We start from the raw sequence: 21,883 nt of genomic DNA, 5'->3' as shown, positions 1-21,883 counted from the left end.
GATTTTTTATGGTCGCCTTTTGTTCCTTTTAACAAATCTGAAGTAGAATGTAGATTTTGAATAAATTCAAGACTTAACATTCATTGAACTTTATTCAAAGGTTGTACTCTTGTGTTATATCCTTTGAAACCTTTTTGCCAATCTCTTTCTAATTTAAAATAAATCAATTTTTACAAATATCAATTTAAATACAAATTTTTGAGGAAAGGAATAATATCTTTTGATGAAATCATCATTATGTTTTTGTATTCATGTTCAAGAAATGCTACAATATTGAAAAAGAATAAACATCAAATTTTTTATGATCCAGCCACTATACAACCATGTTTTAATTTGTAGACTCTTGGACACTATACTATTGGCCTTTTAAGAATTTGGTACTAATTAATGTCCTTTGCTCTGGACGTTAGCTATTCTGACATACTGCTATGATTAATAATTTAAGTTGATCTAAAAGTCAGGATTTTTAGATTTGCTAATAATTTTTTTTAATTTCAAACCAGTATTTCCTACTAAAAAAAAGAAGTTGCCTGTAATAAATCCTCTGCTTTTATTTTTTTAGCATATCTCCAAGGTATCAATTTAATAACTATCAAAGTAGCCACTGCAGTTGTTGCATTTAAATTGATTTACATGTCAAGACTGGCAGTTTAGCAGCTGCGCTATTATTCTTAGATCGGTCAATTTACTTGAGAAAAACCTACTACTGAGTTCTGCTGACCTGCCTGACAATATAGGCCCTATTTCTATTCCTGTAATTAGGCCTGCGACTAACTCAGAATATTTTTAATTAAAATATTTTGGTCACTGTGTTGCACCAAATTAGACCTTTCAAGTGAAGATTTAATTCTGAAATAGTGTGATTAGAATATTTAATGAGTTGCGTTCAACTAAGATTAACAGGTTGAGTATGTTGAATATACAGTGTATGTTTGTGACCATTTTGAGGTTTACAATCATAAATGTTATTCCTGATTTTTAACCTTAAAAAATATTTGCCCAATGTCTATCTGACAGGTAAATTTAAATTCAATTGAAGTTTCACTCTAAAGAAAGCTGATTTAAAATGCATTACTAGAAAAGCTTTTATTTTTGTCCTTCCCTTCCAGCAAAGCCAAAAATGAGTAAATTGTCACTTAAATGTTTACAAATAAACAGTTTTATTGAGAAATCTGATGTAAGCGTAGGTTGCTTTCACATCTGTTTCTAATTTAGCAATTTTTTAAAATTCTCTAAAGAAATGTGAGCAATACAAAATTAAAAGATACTCATAGGCTTTTACATCATTAAGAAGCTTTGATAAAATAAGATGTGTAACCATTTCAACCCTGATCCATACTACAGTGGTGGAAATAAAAACATTGACAAGAAAATTTATCCTGAATTTGATTCAATTAATATATAATTCACAGTAGTAAATAGAGCTCTTATCTTGATTTTTCTTCCATTGAGAGCCTTTTGTTGCTGACTTCTGTGAGGGGTCTTTACAGCAGACTGTGATAGAGGTAGACTGTATGGCTCCTTTAGTTTAGATGTCATTCCAGAAGTCACATCATTGGGGTGCTATAAAGCACAAAAGCTGGTATCCACAGTAAGATAAGTACTGTGTACTTTTTTTGAAGACTGTGTGACTGGACTGTCCTTCAGTGTTTTCAATTTATAGGCCATTGTAATGCTAATAATTTACATAAATGTTATATATTTGGAGAAGTTCTTTTTCCTCTTTTTAAATACAGATACGAGTAAGTTTTTTATTTTTATTTCAAATTTTTCATGAAAAAACTGTTGTATTTGCTGCTGTAGGTATGATGATATTCTAATCAATGGACTTCCAGATTGGCGACAGCCGGTATTCTACTACAGGCGGGTGAGAAAAATGAGCAATGCTGAGCTGGCATTACTTTTGTTCATTATTCTCACGGTGGGTCATTATGCTGTGGTGTGGTCAATCTACCTGGAAAAACAACTGGTAAGTGTTGGTAATAAATCAAATGATATAGCCTCCTTAATTTAAATTGAATTTCAAACATTTATTTTTCAACTGATGAAAATTTCAGTGCTTCTACAAACACTGCTCATTATAATAGATTTGTGCTCAATATTTAGTGTTTGATATGTTTCTAAGTCAAGAAGAACCTAGGACATAAGAAAATACCACCCCCCCAAAAAAAGAAAAAAGAAAATACCCTTTTTAAAAACATGGCATTGAGTATGTTATACAATTTGTGAGACTCTGATATCTAACCGAAAATTAGAAAGTGGAGCCTAGAGCCATGTTTTCTTCATTATCACTTTCCAAATGGGAGTATTTTTATATAAAAATGATTTTAGAAATTTTTGTGTTACAGACTCTTATATAAACAATTTTTTTACTTTAAAAGTTTTAAACTAAGACTCGAAATGAGTATAATCTAATGATATCAGAGATCAGTTCGTTAAAAAATGATTATATTTTTCTTTAATAAGCTACAACATAGTTTATTCTGCTATGGATATTTATTTGTATGCTAAAGATAATCAAACATATTTGTCAGTATTCATGAATTAGCATCTGTCTACTCATTCTTTTTGAAGTGACATTATTAAAGTTGGATGAATGAGAAAAAGTAAGTGGAATGCTTTCTCTTCATAGAAAACTTGGATTGCTATGGAGATAGACGTGACTGACAGTGCTAAACTTCATGTGTGTTTAAGGACCGGATGCCATGGCAACAGTTATTGTTAAAGATTGATGATTTTACTTAATCATGTTGAACCCTACATACATTTGCATAAATGTTCCTCTGTAATGTTTACCCTTCACAGTAGATTCTTGAAAAACATTTGAAGAGTACATGTTAATGATAACCTGTAACCATAGTTCTCTCCGCATTAAGGATGAACTGCTTAGTAGAAAAAAGAGAGAAAAGAAGAAAAAAACAAGTGGCAAGAGTGTGGATTTATCAAAACTTGGTGCTTCAGAAAAAAATGAAAGGTGGGAGCATATAAAAATATTTCATAATTTGAAACTTTAAAAATCTTTTTTTAATGTGATTCAATTTCATATCCATTTCAGGTATGCTAACATTTGTATCTGCAGTAATAGAGATAAAAGACGGATAATGTGCCATACTTGTGAGACAAATTCTGATGTTAAGCAAAAGTTCTACAAGTGTTTTCCCTTGTGAAGTGTTAATATATATTTAAGTAATTATTCTTGTCATATACCCCCAGGTTCTTGTAGTTTAAAATCTGTATGCTAAACTTTAGAAACAAAGTATTACTAGATGAGTCTATCCTTTAGTGTTTAGCTCAGGCGTGACAGACAATATGCGACGAGGCAGTGATATGCAGTACACTCAGAAAGATACCACAATTTCTTCTATTGATTCATAGAAAGAAATAAAGGGTTTAAATAGTTCACACAGCAGGACAGGAACTGGATCAGTGTGAGATGGAGATCAGAGACTGTTCTGCCTGTCTTCTGTTCTGATGACATCGGTGAGTAATGCTTCAGTGAACTGCAAATGACATTAATTTTTATGTATTGGTTTGTTTATGCTATCATCTTCATATTTGCTTGTCAACACTTGAGAATACTGTGATAATGTTTAGTCTTTTATAGCTGAAGTAATCATAAGATTTGAAAATTCATTTTGCAGAACTGATGAAAAGTTTAGGTTGGAAAAAGATCTTTTGTTTCTTTATCTTTATAACTTGATTAGAAGTCTCCCAAAATCTTAGCTGTCTCTTACTTGCTATACATATTGCACTTGCTGTAGCTGTTGTATTTGTATTTCATGATACAATAAGTCAGAATAAATGATAACCATCATAAATATATCATTGAAAAAATGTTGTTGTTGAAAGAGTCTTTCAAAACAGAAATCATGATCTTTATAAAAAGATTTTGTCTTCCAACTGTCTTTCTAAATTTTGCTTCTTTGCTTTTGTTTTCCCTTTAGATTACTGATGAAACCACAATGGCATGATTTGCTTCCATGCAAACTGGGGATTTGGTTTTGCCTTACACTAAAAGCGTTACCTCATCTAATCCAGGTAAAATGTACCTCTTTCATATATTTTAGATGCTTTCACTTTAATTATTCATGAAATAATTCATGCCCATGTCTGCTCTCTGAATGCTGATATACAGTAGAAGCTTCATAATACTGACTGAACTGAATACTGTTCTTGTAAGTGTACACCTAATTTAGAATAGCCCTAAAATAATTTACATATCTAGTCCTATAACTCTTACATTGCTTTTAGGACACCTCAGAATTCCAAGACACTGGAAGTGGGGGAAAATACTGTCTTTAGAACAGATATAAAATCAATAAAAACTTAATCAGCTGTTATCATTTAAGGCATATTATGTAAAAAAGAATGGGCTCAAATAGCTTGTCACCCATTATTTCAGTTGTATTTAAATATATAGTTTTAAAAGCTTTATACGGGCATTTAAATATGCAAAAATATAGTTTTCCAATTTATTTGTAATTTAAGTGAAGTGAAGGTATTCTGTCTTACATTGGTAATCAAAGTTTCTGTACTAGTCTTGATCAAAGAATAGAATGTAGGTACATATTATATTTCTATTGCAATCTCTATTATTTTTTATAGTTAGCATACCAAAGCATATTTTATTAAATTATTGCTTTGCTAATTTTAATTATTGCATCTGGTTAGAAAATTCCCAACACATAAACATAATATTTGAAAGTATAGGTAATAATTTTGGTGTATAAATTTTTAGGTTCTTTGAAGTTATAATTTTGGGAGGAAATGTTACATTTCAGGAAATAAACGTTTAGGTAACACTAGAAAGGCAGAACATTTTTCCCCAGCTCTACCCACATTATTTTTTGTATATCAGAGCTGTTTTTCCTAATTAAGACAATGAGTGACTCCAACTTCCACATTTTATTTTCCTTTATTCTTTCATAACAAAAATTTTGTTGAAAATTTTTGAGTGAAAATGAACTAAAGATCACAAATGTGTTTCTTCCTAGCCTTTGAGAAATTATTTACCAGTCTTCCATCAAAGTAGTTTATCTTAATATTTATTTGCTTATAGAATTATGTATTTTTGTTACAGTATAGAGAAAAGTGAAGTATTTTGGTAATTTAAAAGCTTTTGTTTTTAGGTTGTTTAGCATATTATATTGCTTATTTTAATAAAAATCCACAATTCTTATATGGTATATATGTAATACTGAATAAGAGAGAAGGAAAGTATAATTGTCTTAACAGTTTTTTATGAGAAGATGTAACAGAAAAATATTTTAGGACATATTTTGTTTTTGGTTTTGGTTTTTTTGAGTGCTTATTTTTTGCCAGCTTTACAGTCTCTGCAAAGGAAAACCAAAGTGTAGACGATTTTAAATATATAGTCAAATGAAATTATAAATAGAATATCACATAAAACGTTAAACTGAAATAGTCTTTTAATTTAATCTTAGTCATCTGAAACACTTTATTTGGTAAAATTAACGTATTTCTTTGTTAGCATTCAGGGTGGTTTGCTAAAATAGAACCAAGGTATATTAAGATGGCTTAGATTTACAAGTTATTATTTTCAATTATTTGCCTATGGTATCTAGGCCAGATTGTTTTGCCTCATCATAAATTTGTAGAAAACTCACAAAAATAAAAAATTTTACAAAAAATGCTTTACTTTCTTTAGAAACTCTGCTGTCTTAAACTGTTATATCAGTTTGACTTTTATAGTTTTCGCTTGGTGGAACCTGTTGCCTTTCAGTTTTGAGATGCAAATAATTGGTTTTCAAAACCTTTGGAACTAATTTTTAATTTTTGGTCTTATTATTTCCTGATAAAATGCATTTCAAGGAAAGGTGAGACAGTTTTTCTTTTCTTCAGGCAACTACTTTGAGGACATAAGATCAGTTTTTCTCATGCTTACTAACATAGTGTAATATAGAAGATTGATAAAAATTATAGTGATAATCATGAAAATATTTTAGATTGAGAAACATTGCTTATGTTTTCATGATTATCAGCAAAGCAATATTGAATAATTGCTGTTAGGATTAGATTTTTGTTTGCCCTTTTTTCAATCTGCTGTGACTTTTGTATTAATTTATCATGTATAAAATTGTATAATGTGAATATATGTGCCTTATCTATACATTGAAATTTTTTTTAAAAAAGATTTTATTTATTTATCTTTAGAGGGAAAGGGAAGGAGAGAAGGAGAGAAACATCAATGTATGGTTGCCTCTTGTGAGTCCCCTGCTGGGAACTGGCCTGCAACCCAGGCATGTGCCCTGACTGGGAATCGAACCGCGATCGTGTGGTTTGCAGGTTTCCTTTCTCAAAGGAACCACTGAGCTACACCAGCCAGGGCTATACATTGAAATTTTTATATGACACTTCTGTGAGATCTTCTTAAAAATATTTATGAAATTTAAAAGAAGCCCCTTTACCTGAAGTAGTCTGGATTGCTAATTTGGTACATGGTCACAAAAGAGCCCTAAATATAAAAATGATATACACAATCTTAAACGTTACAAGCATGTACTTTATATTTGTTCACCACTCCCATGATATAGGGCCATTATTTAATTTTTAAGTGGGAGTCTTTCTTGCATAAATCATACCTATAATCTTGGTTACTTTAGGGACAAATTTTCACTTGACTTCTTTAAAGAAAAGTTAAACTAGACACTTATGAAGCAATGTAGTTGTATAATCCTTAGAGATTTTTGAGTTCCCCTAGTCTTTCATTATTAACTTATATCTAGTTAACAGCATTTTAAGCAGCTCTTTTATTGAGCTTTCCAAAGCATCTACATGGTTTTCAAATAATTCTCATTTTTTACTCACTTTTCATCTTTTTATCTAATATTTAATTGAATTAATATTTAATTGAATTAATAATTACAATAACAACTGTTACTGACACAAACAAGTTTAAGAGCTAACACGACTGGCTTTTCTGGTTGTGTGCCTCCCTTGAATTTAATTTTATTAAAACTGAGCTGTGACTATTTTGCATAAGTATATATAGCTTTGGATAAGAAGGAGGGTCCAAGCTAAAAGTAGACACTTAGAGACTTCCAGCAAATGGCCTTCACACTAGCAGAATCTCTACCCAAATTTTATTCTTGTTATAGCAACAACTCTTCATCTTCAACTTTTTTCCCCTCATTCTTTCATTACCCATTCTTTTGTTTCCCATACACATATGGTTATCCAGTAGGATTTGGAAAAGTGGCAGTTCTCGCTCACCTTATGCTCCTAAACTCACTATTTTAGCATTTAAGATTCCTAAGAACATTCATTGCTTGATTAATTTATAGTTTACCTCAAGTATTTTCTATGTGCCTTCCCAATAAAATTACAAATAAGAATTGTTATGTCAATATTTGATATATAAACCCTCTTCTGATTATACGTTTAGGAAAACAGTGTAGCTCATTCAATAAAAATTTATTAAACATCAGAACAAGACACCATAAGGGCCTATATATAGGGATGACTGTCTTCTAGGACTTTAGAGTCAAATAGAGGTTATAGCACATGAATTAAAATAGTAACACAGTATGGTATATAAGCTTCACGTATGTAGTATAAACAATGACTTCTGTAAATGTTCAAAGAAGATTGTCTCTATTTAGGATGGCAAAGGAAAACTAAAAATAGCTGCCAAATGAATTGAGTCATGAAAGATAGTAAGACCCTTGACAATGAACCTGCCCACTTTGTGTATTAGGTAGTATACAAAAGTACTTTCATAGACACAGTAATTCCCATATAAACATACTGTGTTAAGGCTGCAAGAAGCTTAAGGAAGACATCGTACAATTCCTTTTTAAAAACACACAAAAGATATCGCACAGCCAGTTACTATCATCTAAGACTATATCCTCGGTCTTCAGACTCTATATATAGCCATTTAGGAATTTATGCTCTAATAGCTAAAACTGGTATGACATATCTATACATCATGAAGTTTCTTGGTAAGACAGCAAAGTATTTCCACCATACACAGTTGTCAAAGATAGCTGTATACTGTAGGGAGCAGAAAGGTTAGAGTACGTCGTGGGCAGAATTTTACTCGTTAAAGGGGTTCCGTGCTCAAAGGAACCTTTTATCAAAGGTAAAAATATACCTTTGATATTTGCCTGCTTTTTGAGAAGTTTCTTCTTACATCCAACAGAGGGGTTTTGTTCCTTTGCTCTGAAAAAAGATATTGGAAGAATAGTAAGAACTGGTGGATTAGAAGAATGAGGCCAAAGAACTGAAAACTATTATACTTCATATATGTTAAATATTTGATAATGTTAATTATCAAACATCTCCCAGATTGGAAAACATCCAAGGAAAAGATATATAGGTGATATTATATTTAGCAAAATGTGTGCCCCATATCATTCATAAGCAGAAAAGTAAAAGTCGAAATAGAAACGAAAGAAAAAATGTGGAGAGCGTTTACAAACTGATGAGTAGGTGGAAGGTTAGTGTGTGCACAGAGTGGTACACGGACATTACAGAGGAGTGAAGTGTGTGACTTCATGCACAGGAGTAGAGAAACCTGAAGAAATGAAATGTGTTCAGATAGCTAAGAAAGCAAATGGTGTGTTTAACAGAAGACTTAGAATATGAATTAGAATATAATAGGAACTTGGACTATATAAAGAGAGGCCTTGTGTGCTTCGGGCCTAGAATTTAATTTCAACATTAAAAATATAGTTCTAGTGGCACTTTCTTACCTTACCAGTCTGTTTCTGTTTTCGTGGTAGTTTTGAAGAGATTACACATTCTCTTGGAATCTGATTAAATCAGTCTTTTGTGTTGTCTGTATTCAGCCTATAACCCCAAGAAATTTTTCTAACTTTGAAACTGCCATTGGATATTTTCAAAATGATCATATATGTTCTGAGACATATAGCCATGAAAGTAGCAAATAATTTAGGAACTATAACCAATGCTATGTGCATATTTTCAATTTAACTCTTAAAACCTAGTTTGTTTTTCATTGTCTGAGTTTGAGTTCACATATTTGAGCCTATAATAATTTAGATTCTTAATGTGATTAATTCCTCATACAAAATTAGTAAGTACCAAATGTTCCAAGTGATTACCAATCTAAATCATAGTTTGTTCGTAGTTCTCTACATTTTTTAAGATGAAACAGGTCTTAAGTATTCAGAATTTATTTACTTCGTAGTTTGTTTCTCTGGGAATTCACCATTCATGTTTCTCTCTACCTGTGCTTTTTTTGTTTCTCAGCAACATAATTTGTAAAATATAAAAGTCCTTTAGGTGTGCATTACCTAAAGTTGTAAATTTTTTCCATTGTTGAGTCCCAGTTTCATCTTTTTTCATTACCAAGCTAATCTTACATGAACACAGTTAAACTAAAAATTATTGCAGAAAATTTCCAGCGTGCCTAGCCCCACCCCCATCAGGGTTTGTAGGTTGCCTGGGAGCTGTGTCTGAGAAAATAGAGGAATCTTCTCTGTAGTACTGTAGCTTTTACCTTAAAAAATAAAGTAGAAGTTGCCTAAGAGCAAAGGGAATACTATATTTAGGAAGCATCCTCCTTCCCCAGAAGCTTCTGCCCTAGAAACAAATGTGGACAAGCCTGGGGGTCACCCTCTGTACAGTCAGGGCCTTTCCTTTCTAGTGCCTTTGCTTCTGCTTGCGGAGACCCTGTCAGAAACCAAACAAACAAAACATTCACAACTAATTAGCAGGGGAAAGGGCTTCGAAAAGGCTAGTAAGCATTTGTAGCAAGCTGAGTTGCCTGCCCTTCTACTCAGTTAAACACATGTTTTCCAAGGGATGAGTATGCTTAATTTTAGTACTCTAAAAACTTTTTTTTAAAACTTTGCAGCTGAACATATGTAGGAAATATGTGAACAAATCATAAAAGGCAGAAAAGCCCTTAAGTTTTATAAGGCTGAAACTCTACTGCTGCAGAAAGACAAAAGGATACAGGAAAATTGAAAAGACTTCACAACATTAAGGAAAAGATTTCATTCCTTCTACCCTCTGCAGTGAGGGCACAAGAAGCAATTACTCAGAGGCCCAAGGACAGAACATAAACTAGAGTTTTATAGGTTATTGCTAAATATAAAAAAGGTAAAAACACACACACAAAATGTTAGGTAGCAGGTTAGAGATATATAGTCTCATCAATTCCATATTTTATAAATGAAAAGTACTTCTGACTCAGATTGGTGAGGCAGTTTGCTCAAAGTGAAATAACTAGTTAATGGTAGAAATGAAACATAAAGGAGATGAAAATAAGTATTAAAAGAATAAAAGCCAAGTAAGAATACATTTCCCAATAGCAAAATAACTAGTTGGGTAACTAGGTTTATAGAGAGTGAATACGCTGTCCAGTCTTAACCTCCCCATCAGAAGTTGTACAAGAATTCCAACACTGGACTGGGCTGAACGGAAGACTAGTACAGCCTCTTCTGTGTCTTAAGCCATGGAAAAAGTAGGTTAAGGGCTTGCATTTCCTTGAATTCTAGTGTCCCGGGCAGAGGAAAGCGTAACTTCTGGGTTTTTGGTTTTTTGTTTCTTTGTTTATTCCTTGTAAATTTAGCATTATTATGGTTCTGGACAAAAATTTGGACTCTTAATCAAAATACACAATTTTAAAGTTTTCCTGTGTTCTCACTCTAATTTTATTAGACATTAGATATAATTCTGAGATTACAATATAAGTCAGTGGGAGAACACAATTTGATATAGAATAAATGACTTTTGTGGGTAAATATTCAGAAATGTATTTGATGATATTTTCCTGTGTTGAAGGTTCTAGGTAAAAGTCACACAAAAGAGATTTACACTGTCAAACAGTCAGAAAGAAAAAAGAAAAGAAATGGAGCATCCTCCATCGCTTTTGCAGCCACTTCTCAGAGCTCTTCCATGTTTCGTATTGGCACTAGGGCAAGCAGTGGCGTCTTCCTTCTCCTACCACTCTAGATCAGTCCCCTTCTTCCTGAGTCTGCCTGGCACTGTGTAATATTTTGAAGTTTATAGGGAGAAGCAAAAGCAATTCAAAACATGACAGACAATGCAGGCTCGGCACATTATTTTACCACTTAAATGAACTATGTCAGTAATGTTAAAAGTTCATGATATGGATATCCTTCATCTCACAGTTCACTAACCTTGGAAATATTGCATCTTCAAGGCTTAAACTGTCATCATCACGAAGCCTTTCCTTGCCAACTGAAAACTTCCACTGCATATTCTCTGTACTAACTTCATGACTGTTTGTATTGTAATCAGGATAGACCGATAAGACTGGCAAGGGAGAGATCTTCTTGAAATTCCAGTGGCTTAAAATATTTTTCTAGTTTATGCCACTTACTCTATCACTGATTGGTAGGAAAGATGATGTTCTGTTCTCACTAGCCATTCAGGGACTCACAACGGTGATGTCTTCATTGTCTTCTAGCTGTACCCCTCTGGTACATGTGGCCTCTTTGCTCACTGTGGCAAGAATAGAGAGCCGAAGGATTGCACAAGCTTTTCAATGCTTCGATTTGAAATGACACATGATATTTCCGTCCACAGCCCATCCAGAACTAGTCCCATGACCCCACCTAATCTCAAGAGGACAAGAAATGTGGGGAAACAGATAGAATGTTGGGTGAGCACCACTCTCTCTTCCAGTAATTCATTCAACAAATATTTATTGAGTGCTTACTATGTGCAGGGTACTCTTCTAGGCCCTGGGGGGAAAATTTTTTTAATCTTAAAGCCCAAAATTCTTGTTCTCATGTAGTGTATATTCCATATTTTGGTTGATATTCATAGTTACTTCTACATATACTTTAAGGACAACTGCCTGTCCTATTATATAATCTCATATATCCTAACTAAGTACCATACATACAATAGTGGTTAAATAAATAAGAATAAAAAATATAACTGTTTAATGTTTTCTTCTATAGGAACCCATACTCTATAATGACATACAAAGAACACTCAAAACATAGTAAGTTCTTACCCCCCCCCCGCCCTTAACAAGTTCTTTAAATTAGCCATAGCTCTTATAAAATCAGTTCCCTTGTCTAGGCTTTGAACCCTTCAAAAATTTTGAGTGTTAAAATTTAATAAAAATATTTGCTTATGTTTCATCCATAAGTATCATAAGCTCCTTGAGGACAGGAACTCTTCTGTTTGGAGCAATGTAAACTCATAGTTTCATACAGTATTATGGAGATAAAACCAGGCAGTCCAGAGCCCTGATGGATTAAAATAAGCATTAGTTCATTGAATATTTATTAAGTGTTCTGTTATTTGTCAAGCAGTTTCTACAAGGATGGATGAGAACTTTATATTCACAAGAAGTTGACAGGGTGGATCAAACGTAGGTTTATAGTTGTGAGTACACAAAACACAGTTTATTCCTGTGTTACTGTTTAATAATTATTGTATTTTTTATGAATGATTGTGAACCTACTTTTGTTCCACCTTGTACAATTTCCGGTGTGAGTAAACTAGGGTACTGGGCTGTATTCTGGTCTCAGAATGGTATTTTGTGTTTGTTGCTTCTACTTAACAATTGTATTCACATGAATTAGCCCCTCTTGAAGAATGGAAGGGGAAAAAGTTGAAAACAACTTCTCTTATTCAACCCATTTTGATTACATGAATCCCCCCTAGAATATAACTTAAAGAATAGCAACCTGATCAGCCCTGGCTGGTGTAGCTCAGTGGATTGAGCACAGGCCTGCAAACCAGAGGATCGTGGTTCAATTCCCAGTCAGGGCACATTCCTGGGTTGCAGGCCAGTTCCCAGCAGGGGACACATGATACATTGTGTGTCCTCAGTAGAGGCAACCATACATTGATATTTCTCTCCCTCTCTCCTTCCCTTCCCCTGTAAAGATATATAAATAAAATATTTTTTTAAAAAAAGAATAGCAACCTGGTCTCCTCTTGAATATTAACTCCTATGTCAGTCTATTTCATTTTCAGGTAATTTTAATTATTAGAAAGTTCTTTATATTTATTCAGAATCAAAGTGTTCATCTCTGGAACCATATGTAGTAATATATTCTTTTCTGTAAGGACCCTAAAGATATGCTATGATAGTAATCAATCATATTATCTCTAATCTTCTCATCTCCATTCCCTTTTAAATAGTGTCAAACTGCCTCACCATTTGATTACTTTCTTTTTAAAGTCTTCCAGTTTGTCGGTGCATCTTAAAGTGTGGTACAGCAAACTGTACACAAAGAGAGTTCGGACAATGTAGAATTTGTTGAGTAGGGTGGAGTTATTTGAGATCATATGTTTATCAAAGGAGCAATGCTTCCTGAAATGGACATATTATAATTACAATTTGAAAATACAGTAAGATTTGAAGGAAAGAAAAAGCATGAGAAACATTTAAATAAATGCTTACAAATGAAATAAAAGAAAGATGGAATACTTTGTCTACACAACAGTGAGTGACACTAGGGAATATATTAAAACATCTGGAATTAGATGGATACGTGTAGGGGATTGAGTGAGTACATTACAGTCCTCAGATAAGTGTGGTTTTGGACCTAGTGAGTATTTGAAAGAGGAATTTTAGTGGAATTCTGTGTTGGGTATAGCAGGAAGAAGAAACATTAGCAAAGGAATGTTCAAATTGGTAGGACCACTAGAAGGATTTCTATTACCCAGGAAAAGGTTTCTTGCATTGAGATAAAGAGGGAAGTTATATAAACAAGAAGGTACAGAATTTGTCAGGAAAAAGTTTTGAGTAGTATGAAGTAGAAAAACCCACACTTATTTTGTGGTGGAGAGTAAGATTCTTGGCAAAATGATGAAGTAATAATAACAATAGTTAACACCTTTAAGGCTTAACTGTATGCAAGATTTATCTAAGATATTTCCCATATGTTAACACATTTAATCATTACAAAAACTTTATAAGTTAATTATTTTTAATATACCAATTTATTGGATGAGAAAATTCACCCACAGAGAAGTGAGTTAATTTGCTGAATGTCACACAGCTATTAAGATGACAAAGCTCAGATTTTTTTAATATATTGGGGTGATGTTAGTAAAATTATATAGGTTTCAAGTGCACAATTCTATAATACATTATCTGTCTATTGTATTGTGTGTTAACCTCCCAAAGTCAAGTTTCCTTCCAATGCCGTTTAGCCCCCTTTCCCTCTTATCCTCCTTTCCCTCTAGTATAGCTATACTGTTGTCTGTCTTTATGGGGTGTCTTTTTTTCTCTTTTTGCTTAATCTCTTCACCATTTTCACCTAAAATCCCTTACCCCTTGTCTAACAGCTGGCAGTCAGTTTTTTTGTTTATTTTGTTCATCAGATTCCACATATAAGAGAAATTATGTGGTATTTGTCTTTCTGTGACCAGCTTGCTTAACTTAGCGTGATACTCTCTAGGTCTGTCCATGCTGTTGCAAAGGATTAGAGTTCCTTCAGTTTTTTTTATCCTCACCCCAAAATCAATAAGTGACATGCTTATTGGTTTTTAGACAAAGGAAGAGAGAGAGGGAGAGGATCATCCATGTGAGAAACATCTCATATGTGACATAAAGGGGTACCGAACCCACTAACCAGGCATGTGCCCTGACTGGAAATCAAACCCACGATCTTTTTGTTTATGGGACAACTCTCCAACTGAACCACACTATCCAGGGCAGGATTTCCTTCTTTTTACAGCTGAGGAGTATTTCATTGTGTAAATGTACCACAGCTTTTTCATCCACTCCTCTACTAATGGACACCTGGGCTGCTTCCAGATCTTAGTTGTTGTAAATAATGCTGCAGTGAACATAAGGGAGCATATATTCTTTTGACCTGGTGTTTTGGATTTCTTCAGATATATCCCCAGAAGTGGAATTCCTGGGTCATAAGGCAGTCCATTTTTAATTATTATGGTATCTCCATATTGGGTTCCACAGTGGCTGCAACATCTGCATTCCCACCAACAGTGCTCAGGGGTTCCCTTTTCTTCACATCCTGGCAAATGCTGGTGGTTGATATTAATGACAGCCATTCTGATGAGTGTGAGGTGGTATCTCATTGTGGTTTTCATTTGCACTTCTCTGATGATGAACGACATTGAGTGTCTTTTCCTATGTCTGATGGCCATCCGTATGTCCTTTTTGGAGAAGTATCTATTCAGGTCCTTTGTCCATTTTTTAATTGGATTGTGTGTTTTCTTGATGAGTTTTAAAAGTTCTTTATAAACTTTGGATGTTAACCCCTTATCAAATGTATCTCATTGGTGAATATCTTCCACCCTGAGTGGATTGTCTTTACATTTTGTTGATGGTTTCCTTTGTTGTGCATAAATATTTTAGTTCAATGTAGTCCCATTTGTTTGTTTTTATTTTGTTTCTCTTGCCCCAGGAGACTAGCAGAAAATAGGTTGTTGTGAGAAATGTCCAAGATTTTACTGCCTATGTTCTCTTCCAGAATTTTTATGATTTCAAATCTCATATTTAACTCTTCAATCCATATTGTGTTTATTCTTGTATGTGGTATAAAAAAGTAGTCTAATTCCATTTTTCTGCACATAAGCTGTCCAATTTTCCCAACACCATTTATTGAATAGACTGTTTTTACCTCATTGTATATTCTTACCTTTTTTGTTAAATTTACATAAAGGTGTAGCTTTATTTCAGGGCTCCTCTGTTCCATTGACCTCTGTGTGTGTTATGCCAGCACCAAGCTATTTTGACTACAGTGGTCTTACAGTATAGTTTGACAGCAGGTAGCCTGATTCCTCCAACTTTGTTCTCNTATTGTGTTTATTCTTGTATGTGGTATAAAAAAGTAGTCTAGTTCCATTTTTCTGCACATAAGCTGTCCAATTTTCCCAACACCATTTATTGAATAGACTGTTTTTACCTCATTGTATGTTCTTACCTTTGTTGTTAAATTTACATAAAGGTGTAGCTTTATTTCAGGGCTCCTCTGTTCCATTGACCTCTGTGTGTGTTATGCCAGCACCAAGCTATTTTGACTACAGTGGTCTTACAGTATAGTTTGACAGCAGGTAGCCTGATTCCTCCAACTTTGTTCTCTTTTTTTAAGATTTCTGTGGCTATTCAGGGTCATTTACTGTTATATATAAATGTGTGGAATATTTGTTCTAGTTCTGTGAAATATGACTTTGATATCTTGATAGGAATTGTGTTGAATCTATAGATTCCTTTGGGTAGTGTGGATGTTTCAACAATGTTAATTCTTCCCATCCACAAGCATGATTTCACTTACTTGTATCTTCTTCCATTTATTTCTCCTGTCTTACAGTTTTCTGAGTACAAGTCTTTCATATCCTTGATTAAATTTATTCCTAGGTGGGATTTTTTTTATGCAATTATAAATGGGATTGTTTTTTAATTTTCTTATCTGATAGCTTATTATTGATGTATGGAAATTCAACTGATTTCTGGATATTTATTTTGTATCCCAGTACTTTACTGAATTTATTTATCAGTTCTAGTAGTTTTGTGGTAAAATATTTGGGATTTCCTATATACAGTATAATGTCATCTGAAAATAATGACAGTTCTATTTCTTCCTTTTCAGTTTAGATGCCTTTTATTTCTTCTTGTCTGATTGCTGAGGATAGGACTTCAATACTGTCTTGAATAAGAGTGTTGAATATGGCCATTCATATGTTGTTCCTGATCTTAAGGAAAACATTTTGAGTTTTTGCCTATAGTGTGATGTTGGCACTTGGTTTGTGGTATATGGCCTTTATAATATTGAGGTATTTTCCTTCTTATCCCACTTCGCTGAGATTTTTTTAATCCTAAATAGGTGCTGAATTTTATCAAATGCTTTTCTTGCATCTATTAATATGATCATGTATTTTTTATCCTTCATTTTGTTTGTGTGGTGTATTACATTTATTGATTTGTAGATGTTGAACCAACCTTGCATTCCTGGAATAAATCCCATTTGATCATGATGTATGAATTTTTTAATGTATAGCAAAATCTGATTTGCTAATATATTGTCTAGGATTTTAGCATCTATGTTTATCAGGGATATTGGCCTGTAATTTTCTTTTTTTGAAGTGTCTTGATCTGATTTCAAATTAAGATGATATTGGCCTGGCACAGTGAGTTTGGGAGTCTTCCCTCTTCTTGAATTTTTTGGAATATTTTGAGACAGACAGGTGTTTTTTGAATGTTTGATAAAATTGGCCTATGAAGCCATCTGGTTTAGTACTTTTGTTTTTTAGTAGTTTTTTGACTACTCCTTCAATTTCATTAGTTGTAGTTTGTCTATTAATATATTGTGCTTTTTCCTGGTTTAGTTTTAAAAGATTGTATGCTTCTAGGAATTTATGCATTTCATCCTGATTGTTCAATTTGTTGGCATTTAGTTGTAATGTTTTCTTATAATCCCTTATATTTCTTTGGTGTCAGTTGTTACTTCTCCTGTTTCATTTTTAATTTTATTTATTTGGATCCACTCTCTTGTGTTTTTAATGAGTGTGGTTAAAGGTTCGTTGATCTTTATTTTTTTCAATGAACCAGCTCTTGCTTTCATTGCTCTTTTATATAGTTGTTTCAGACTCTATTTTGTTTATTTTTGCTCTGATCTTTATTATTTCCTTCTTTTAAGTCACTTTGGGCTTTGTTTTTATATTTCTACTTCCTTTAAATGTAACATAGATTTTTCTTTTAGACTTTTCTTGTTTCTTGAGGTAGGCCTGTAATGCTATGAATGTCCTGCATAGGACTGCTTTCTCTGTGTCCCCTCCATTTGGGTTGTTGCATTCTCATATGCATTTGCTTCAAGGTGTGTTTTGATTTTTCCCATGATGTCATTGTTAACCCTTTTATTGTTTAGTAACATGTTATTGAGCTTCCATGTGTTTGTTTTACACATTATTTGTTTCTCGTGATTGAGTTCCAATTTTATTTACATTATGTTCAGAGAACATACTTGAAATGATTTCAACCTTTTTAAATTTATTGAGACTCATTTTGAATCCTAACCTGTGGATTACCCTAGAATGTGCTCTTGAAAAGAATGTAGTCTGCTGCTTTAGGATGAAATGCTCTGAAGATATCAAATTCATCTGATCTAGTGTGGCATTTAAGACCCCTGTTTCTTTGTTGATTTTCTGTCAGGAAGATCTATCCATTGATGTCAGAGGGGTGCTAAAACCTTCTGCAGTGACTCTTTACTGTCAGTCTTTCTCTTTATGTCCGTCAAGATTTGCTTTATATTTAGGTATTCCTATATTGTATGTATAAATGTTCAGAAGGATTATATCCTCTTATTGGATTACTCCCTTTATCACTATGCAGTGTCCTTCTTTGTCTCTTACTATAGCCTTTGTTTTAAAGTCATTTGGTCAGAAATAAGTATTGCTACCTTAGCCTTTTATTTTTCTTTTCCATTTGCATGAAATATTTTTTCCATCCATTTAGTTTTTGTGTATCATTCTGAGGTGGGTCTCATAAATAGTGTATATGTGGGTCTTGTTGTCTTATTTATTCAGCTACCCTATGTCTTTTGATTGGAACATTTAAGTCATTGACATTCAAAGTGATTATTAATAAATATATATTTATTGCTATTTTACTCTTTTAACTGTGTTTCTACTCCTCCATTTTGTGTTTTCAGTTATTTTCTTTTTCAGTTACTGTTGACATACAATATTATATTAGTTTCAGTTGGGCACCCCAGTGATTAAACATTGCATAACTTACTAAGTGATCATCCTGATAAACCTCATGCCCATCTGCTATCATAAATAGTTATTAGAATATTATTGACTGTTTTCCCTGTGCTGTATTTTATATCAACATGATTTTTCTGTTACTATCAATTTATACTTCTTAATCCCTTCACCTTTTTCATCCAAGTCCCCTCCCTTCTGGCAAGCATCAAAATGTCTTTGATGTAGTTCATTGTAGTACAAAAATGTAGTTCATTTTTTTAATTTAATTGTTTATTTATATATATGTATATATATTTGCTACCATTTTATTGTTCACATTTTCCCCATCCTCCTCCTTCTGTCTTCTTTGTCCCCCTCCTCTTCTTTTCTCCTTCTTCTCCTTTTCCTTCTATCTTCTTCTTTTCAAAAAGGCCCTGTAGCATTTCTTAGTTTGGTTGCAATGAACTCATTTATCTTTTTCTTGTCTGGGAAGTTCTTTATTTCTCCTTCAATTCTAAATGATAGACTTGCCAGGCAATGTAGTCTTGGTTTTAGGTTTTAGTGTTTCATCACTTTGAATATTTAATGTCAGTCCCTTCTGGCCCGAAATGTTTCTGTTGAGAAATCAAAGAGTCTTATGGGAGGTCTTTTGTAGGTAACTGTTTTTTTTTCTTGCTGCTTTTAAGATTCTTTTCTGGTATTTAAGCTTTGTGATTTTAATTTTGATGCGTCTTGGTGAGGGCCTCTTTGGGTTTATCTTGTTTGGGATTTTAATATTTCCTGGACTTGTATGTATGTCTTTTTCCTTCACCAGGTTAGGAGAGTTTTTAGTCATTGTTTTTTTCAAATAGGTTCTTAATATCTTGCTCACTCTCTCCTCCTCCTGATACCCCTATGATGCACATGGTGTTATGCTCTGTGTTGTAAAACCAAATTTCCCTTAAACAATTCTCAATTCATTTTTCTTTTTGCTGCTGTGATTGGGTGTTTTCTGCTACCTCATCTTCCAAAGCTCTGATTGGATCTTGTGGTTCATCCAACCTACATTTATTATTTACAGTGTATTCTTGATTTCAGATATTGTATTCTTCATTTGTGACCTTTTTTATGGTTTCCATGTCCTTTTCCATGCTATTGTAATTCTCATTAAGTTCCTTATAATTCTAAGTTCCTTGACCATGTTTATAACCTTTTTTTAAAACTCCGTAGCTATTAAATTGTTTGCCTCCATTTCATTTTGCTATATTTCTGGAGAGTTCTTCTGTTCTTTCATTCCAGTCATGTTTCTTTGTCTCATTTTGACTGTCATTTTGTATGCATTTGTATGTATTAGGTAGATCTGCTATGACTCCCAGTCTTGGTAGGGTGACCTTATGTAGTAGGTGTACTGTGCAACCCAGTGGCTTAGTATCCTTGATTGACCTAACCGAGTACTCTAGGAATATCCATTTTGTTGGTTATGTGGCCCCTCCTGTTACAGTTGAGTCTTGATTGCTATTGGCCCATTCTTTCATCATGTTGACCTTCAAGTTGGCTGACTTTGAGGATCAACAATGACCACAAAGTATGAGATGCTGTGCAGGTGCTGACCACATGAAGCAGAATTTGCCTCAGTAGGGTCTGGTGCCTACCAAGATCTTTCTTTGGATATGCTGCTTGTGAAGGTAATGGGATTCTGCTCTGATATTTTCAGAAGCTGGCTTCTGAGTGTGTTGATTCTGGGGCCTCCTGGTGCAGACCAATATCCAACACTGCATATGACTTACCCTGGGCAATCTTTTTGGAGCCACAAACTGATCCACAGTTAGTAGCTGCCTCTGCTGGTCCTGCGTGTACCCAGAAAAGACCAAGCTTTGCACCAAAGCTGGCTTTTAGTAGTAATGGGCTTGGCAACAGTTCAGCAAAAGTCCCAAGGGAGATCTGCTTTCATCTGCCTCCACCTGCCAGTTGCCTGCTAGGCTCAGTCACAGAAAGAGTCTCTCATGGTACTCAAGTTGCATGAAATATGTTTCAGTGAGTCACCAGGTGTGAGTGAGTAGTATTCACCAGACTGACACAAATTCAAACTGGTGCCAGTGCTTGTTCTGAGCCACTCAGCAAATGTCCCAGGGTATAACAAATCTGGCTGACACCTTCTGGGTGCTTGCACATCTTTGTGGTGTGGTGGGATCTCAGGGAGTTGTCAGGGTAAACCCAGCACAATTTATCAGGCCCAAAGGGACCAAGATTTGGCCGTGTGAATGGAGGGCTCTGTACCATCTGGGCATGTGAGGGGAAAATGTTACCCATCTTAGAGCACACAACTCAGTCTGTCTCAGATTCTTTGTGTAGCCTGATTTCAGCAGGTTGGCCCACCAGCAGTTGGGAGTGTGGGGTTGTTGGATATCAAAATGGGAAGGTGTTAGTCAGACCCAGAGGAAAGTCATGGGAATGGTTGCAACTCCAGACCAGTGCAACTCAGTCTGTCCTGGTTTCTGCCCAGACCTCCTGGGCAGGGCGGAGCCACCAGAAGTCAGGAGGGTGGGGCTAGCAAATCTCCCAAGAGGAGGCACCAATCAGGTTCATGGGAAAGTAAGGGGAATGACTGCCACACAATCCAGTCACTGATACCCACCAAGTGTTCTCAGACCCATACACCCCAGCCAAGGTAGCTGATTCCTCAGCAGGACCTAAACTGCACAGGGTGGGGTGAGAGGGAGTCCATAGGGTGGGGCTATTGGATTTTCCTAGGCCAAAGCTGCTCCAGCCAAGAAAGATGATATCTACAGTGTGGTTGAAAAACTCAGTTCAGGGATCCTGGTGGCTGTCTCTTCACCTCTCTTTCCAGAGCCACAAAGTTCAATCTGTTCTCACGTGACTCTGGTCTGCTCTGTCCTCTCTCCACCAGAGCCTAGGGTAAGTGGCTGTGATCGAGATTTTGTGCTTTGGCCTGGTAAGATGGTGCACTAGTGGACTTCTCTCTTTCCCTGGTGGACAGAATCCCAGGTGATTTTCACAGCCAGATGTTATATTGGTGACTGTTCCTTGCCTTGGTGTTCTGGCCTGAGGAGCCCACCTTGGGGTTGAGACCCCTTACTTCTCACTGGAAACTATGCAGCTGAAATATCCCTCTGGAGTCTCAGCTGCTGCTTGTGAGAGTGTGGCCAGTCCTTCTTGCATGTCCACCCTTTCTACCAGTCTTGATATGGCTTCTTCTGTAAATCCTTGGTTATAGGACTTCTCTTCAGCTAGTCTTCAGTTGGTT

At 34.5% G+C, this 21,883-nt stretch overlaps 1 protein-coding gene across 1 annotated transcript in view; it reads left to right on the top strand.

Annotated features, from left to right (window-relative positions):
• Positions 1–21,883, top strand: part of DNAJC1 (DnaJ heat shock protein family (Hsp40) member C1) — a 248,631-nt gene that overhangs the window by 91,749 nt on the left and 134,999 nt on the right. The window contains exons 4-6 of the mRNA XM_037058107.1: positions 1,804–1,969; positions 2,877–2,974; positions 3,945–4,038. Of these exons, the coding sequence (XP_036914002.1) occupies positions 1,804–1,969; positions 2,877–2,974; positions 3,945–4,038 (358 nt within the window). The remainder of the gene's footprint in view (positions 1–1,803; positions 1,970–2,876; positions 2,975–3,944; positions 4,039–21,883) is intronic.

This window comes from Sturnira hondurensis, unplaced genomic scaffold (assembly GCF_014824575.4).
Source record: "Sturnira hondurensis isolate 20B ecotype Veracruz unplaced genomic scaffold, ASM1482457v3 Scaffold0009906, whole genome shotgun sequence".
Lineage (NCBI taxonomy): Eukaryota > Metazoa > Chordata > Mammalia > Chiroptera > Phyllostomidae > Sturnira > Sturnira hondurensis.
Note: the sequence above shows the minus strand (reverse complement) of the source record. Positions and strands in the feature narration are given on the sequence as shown.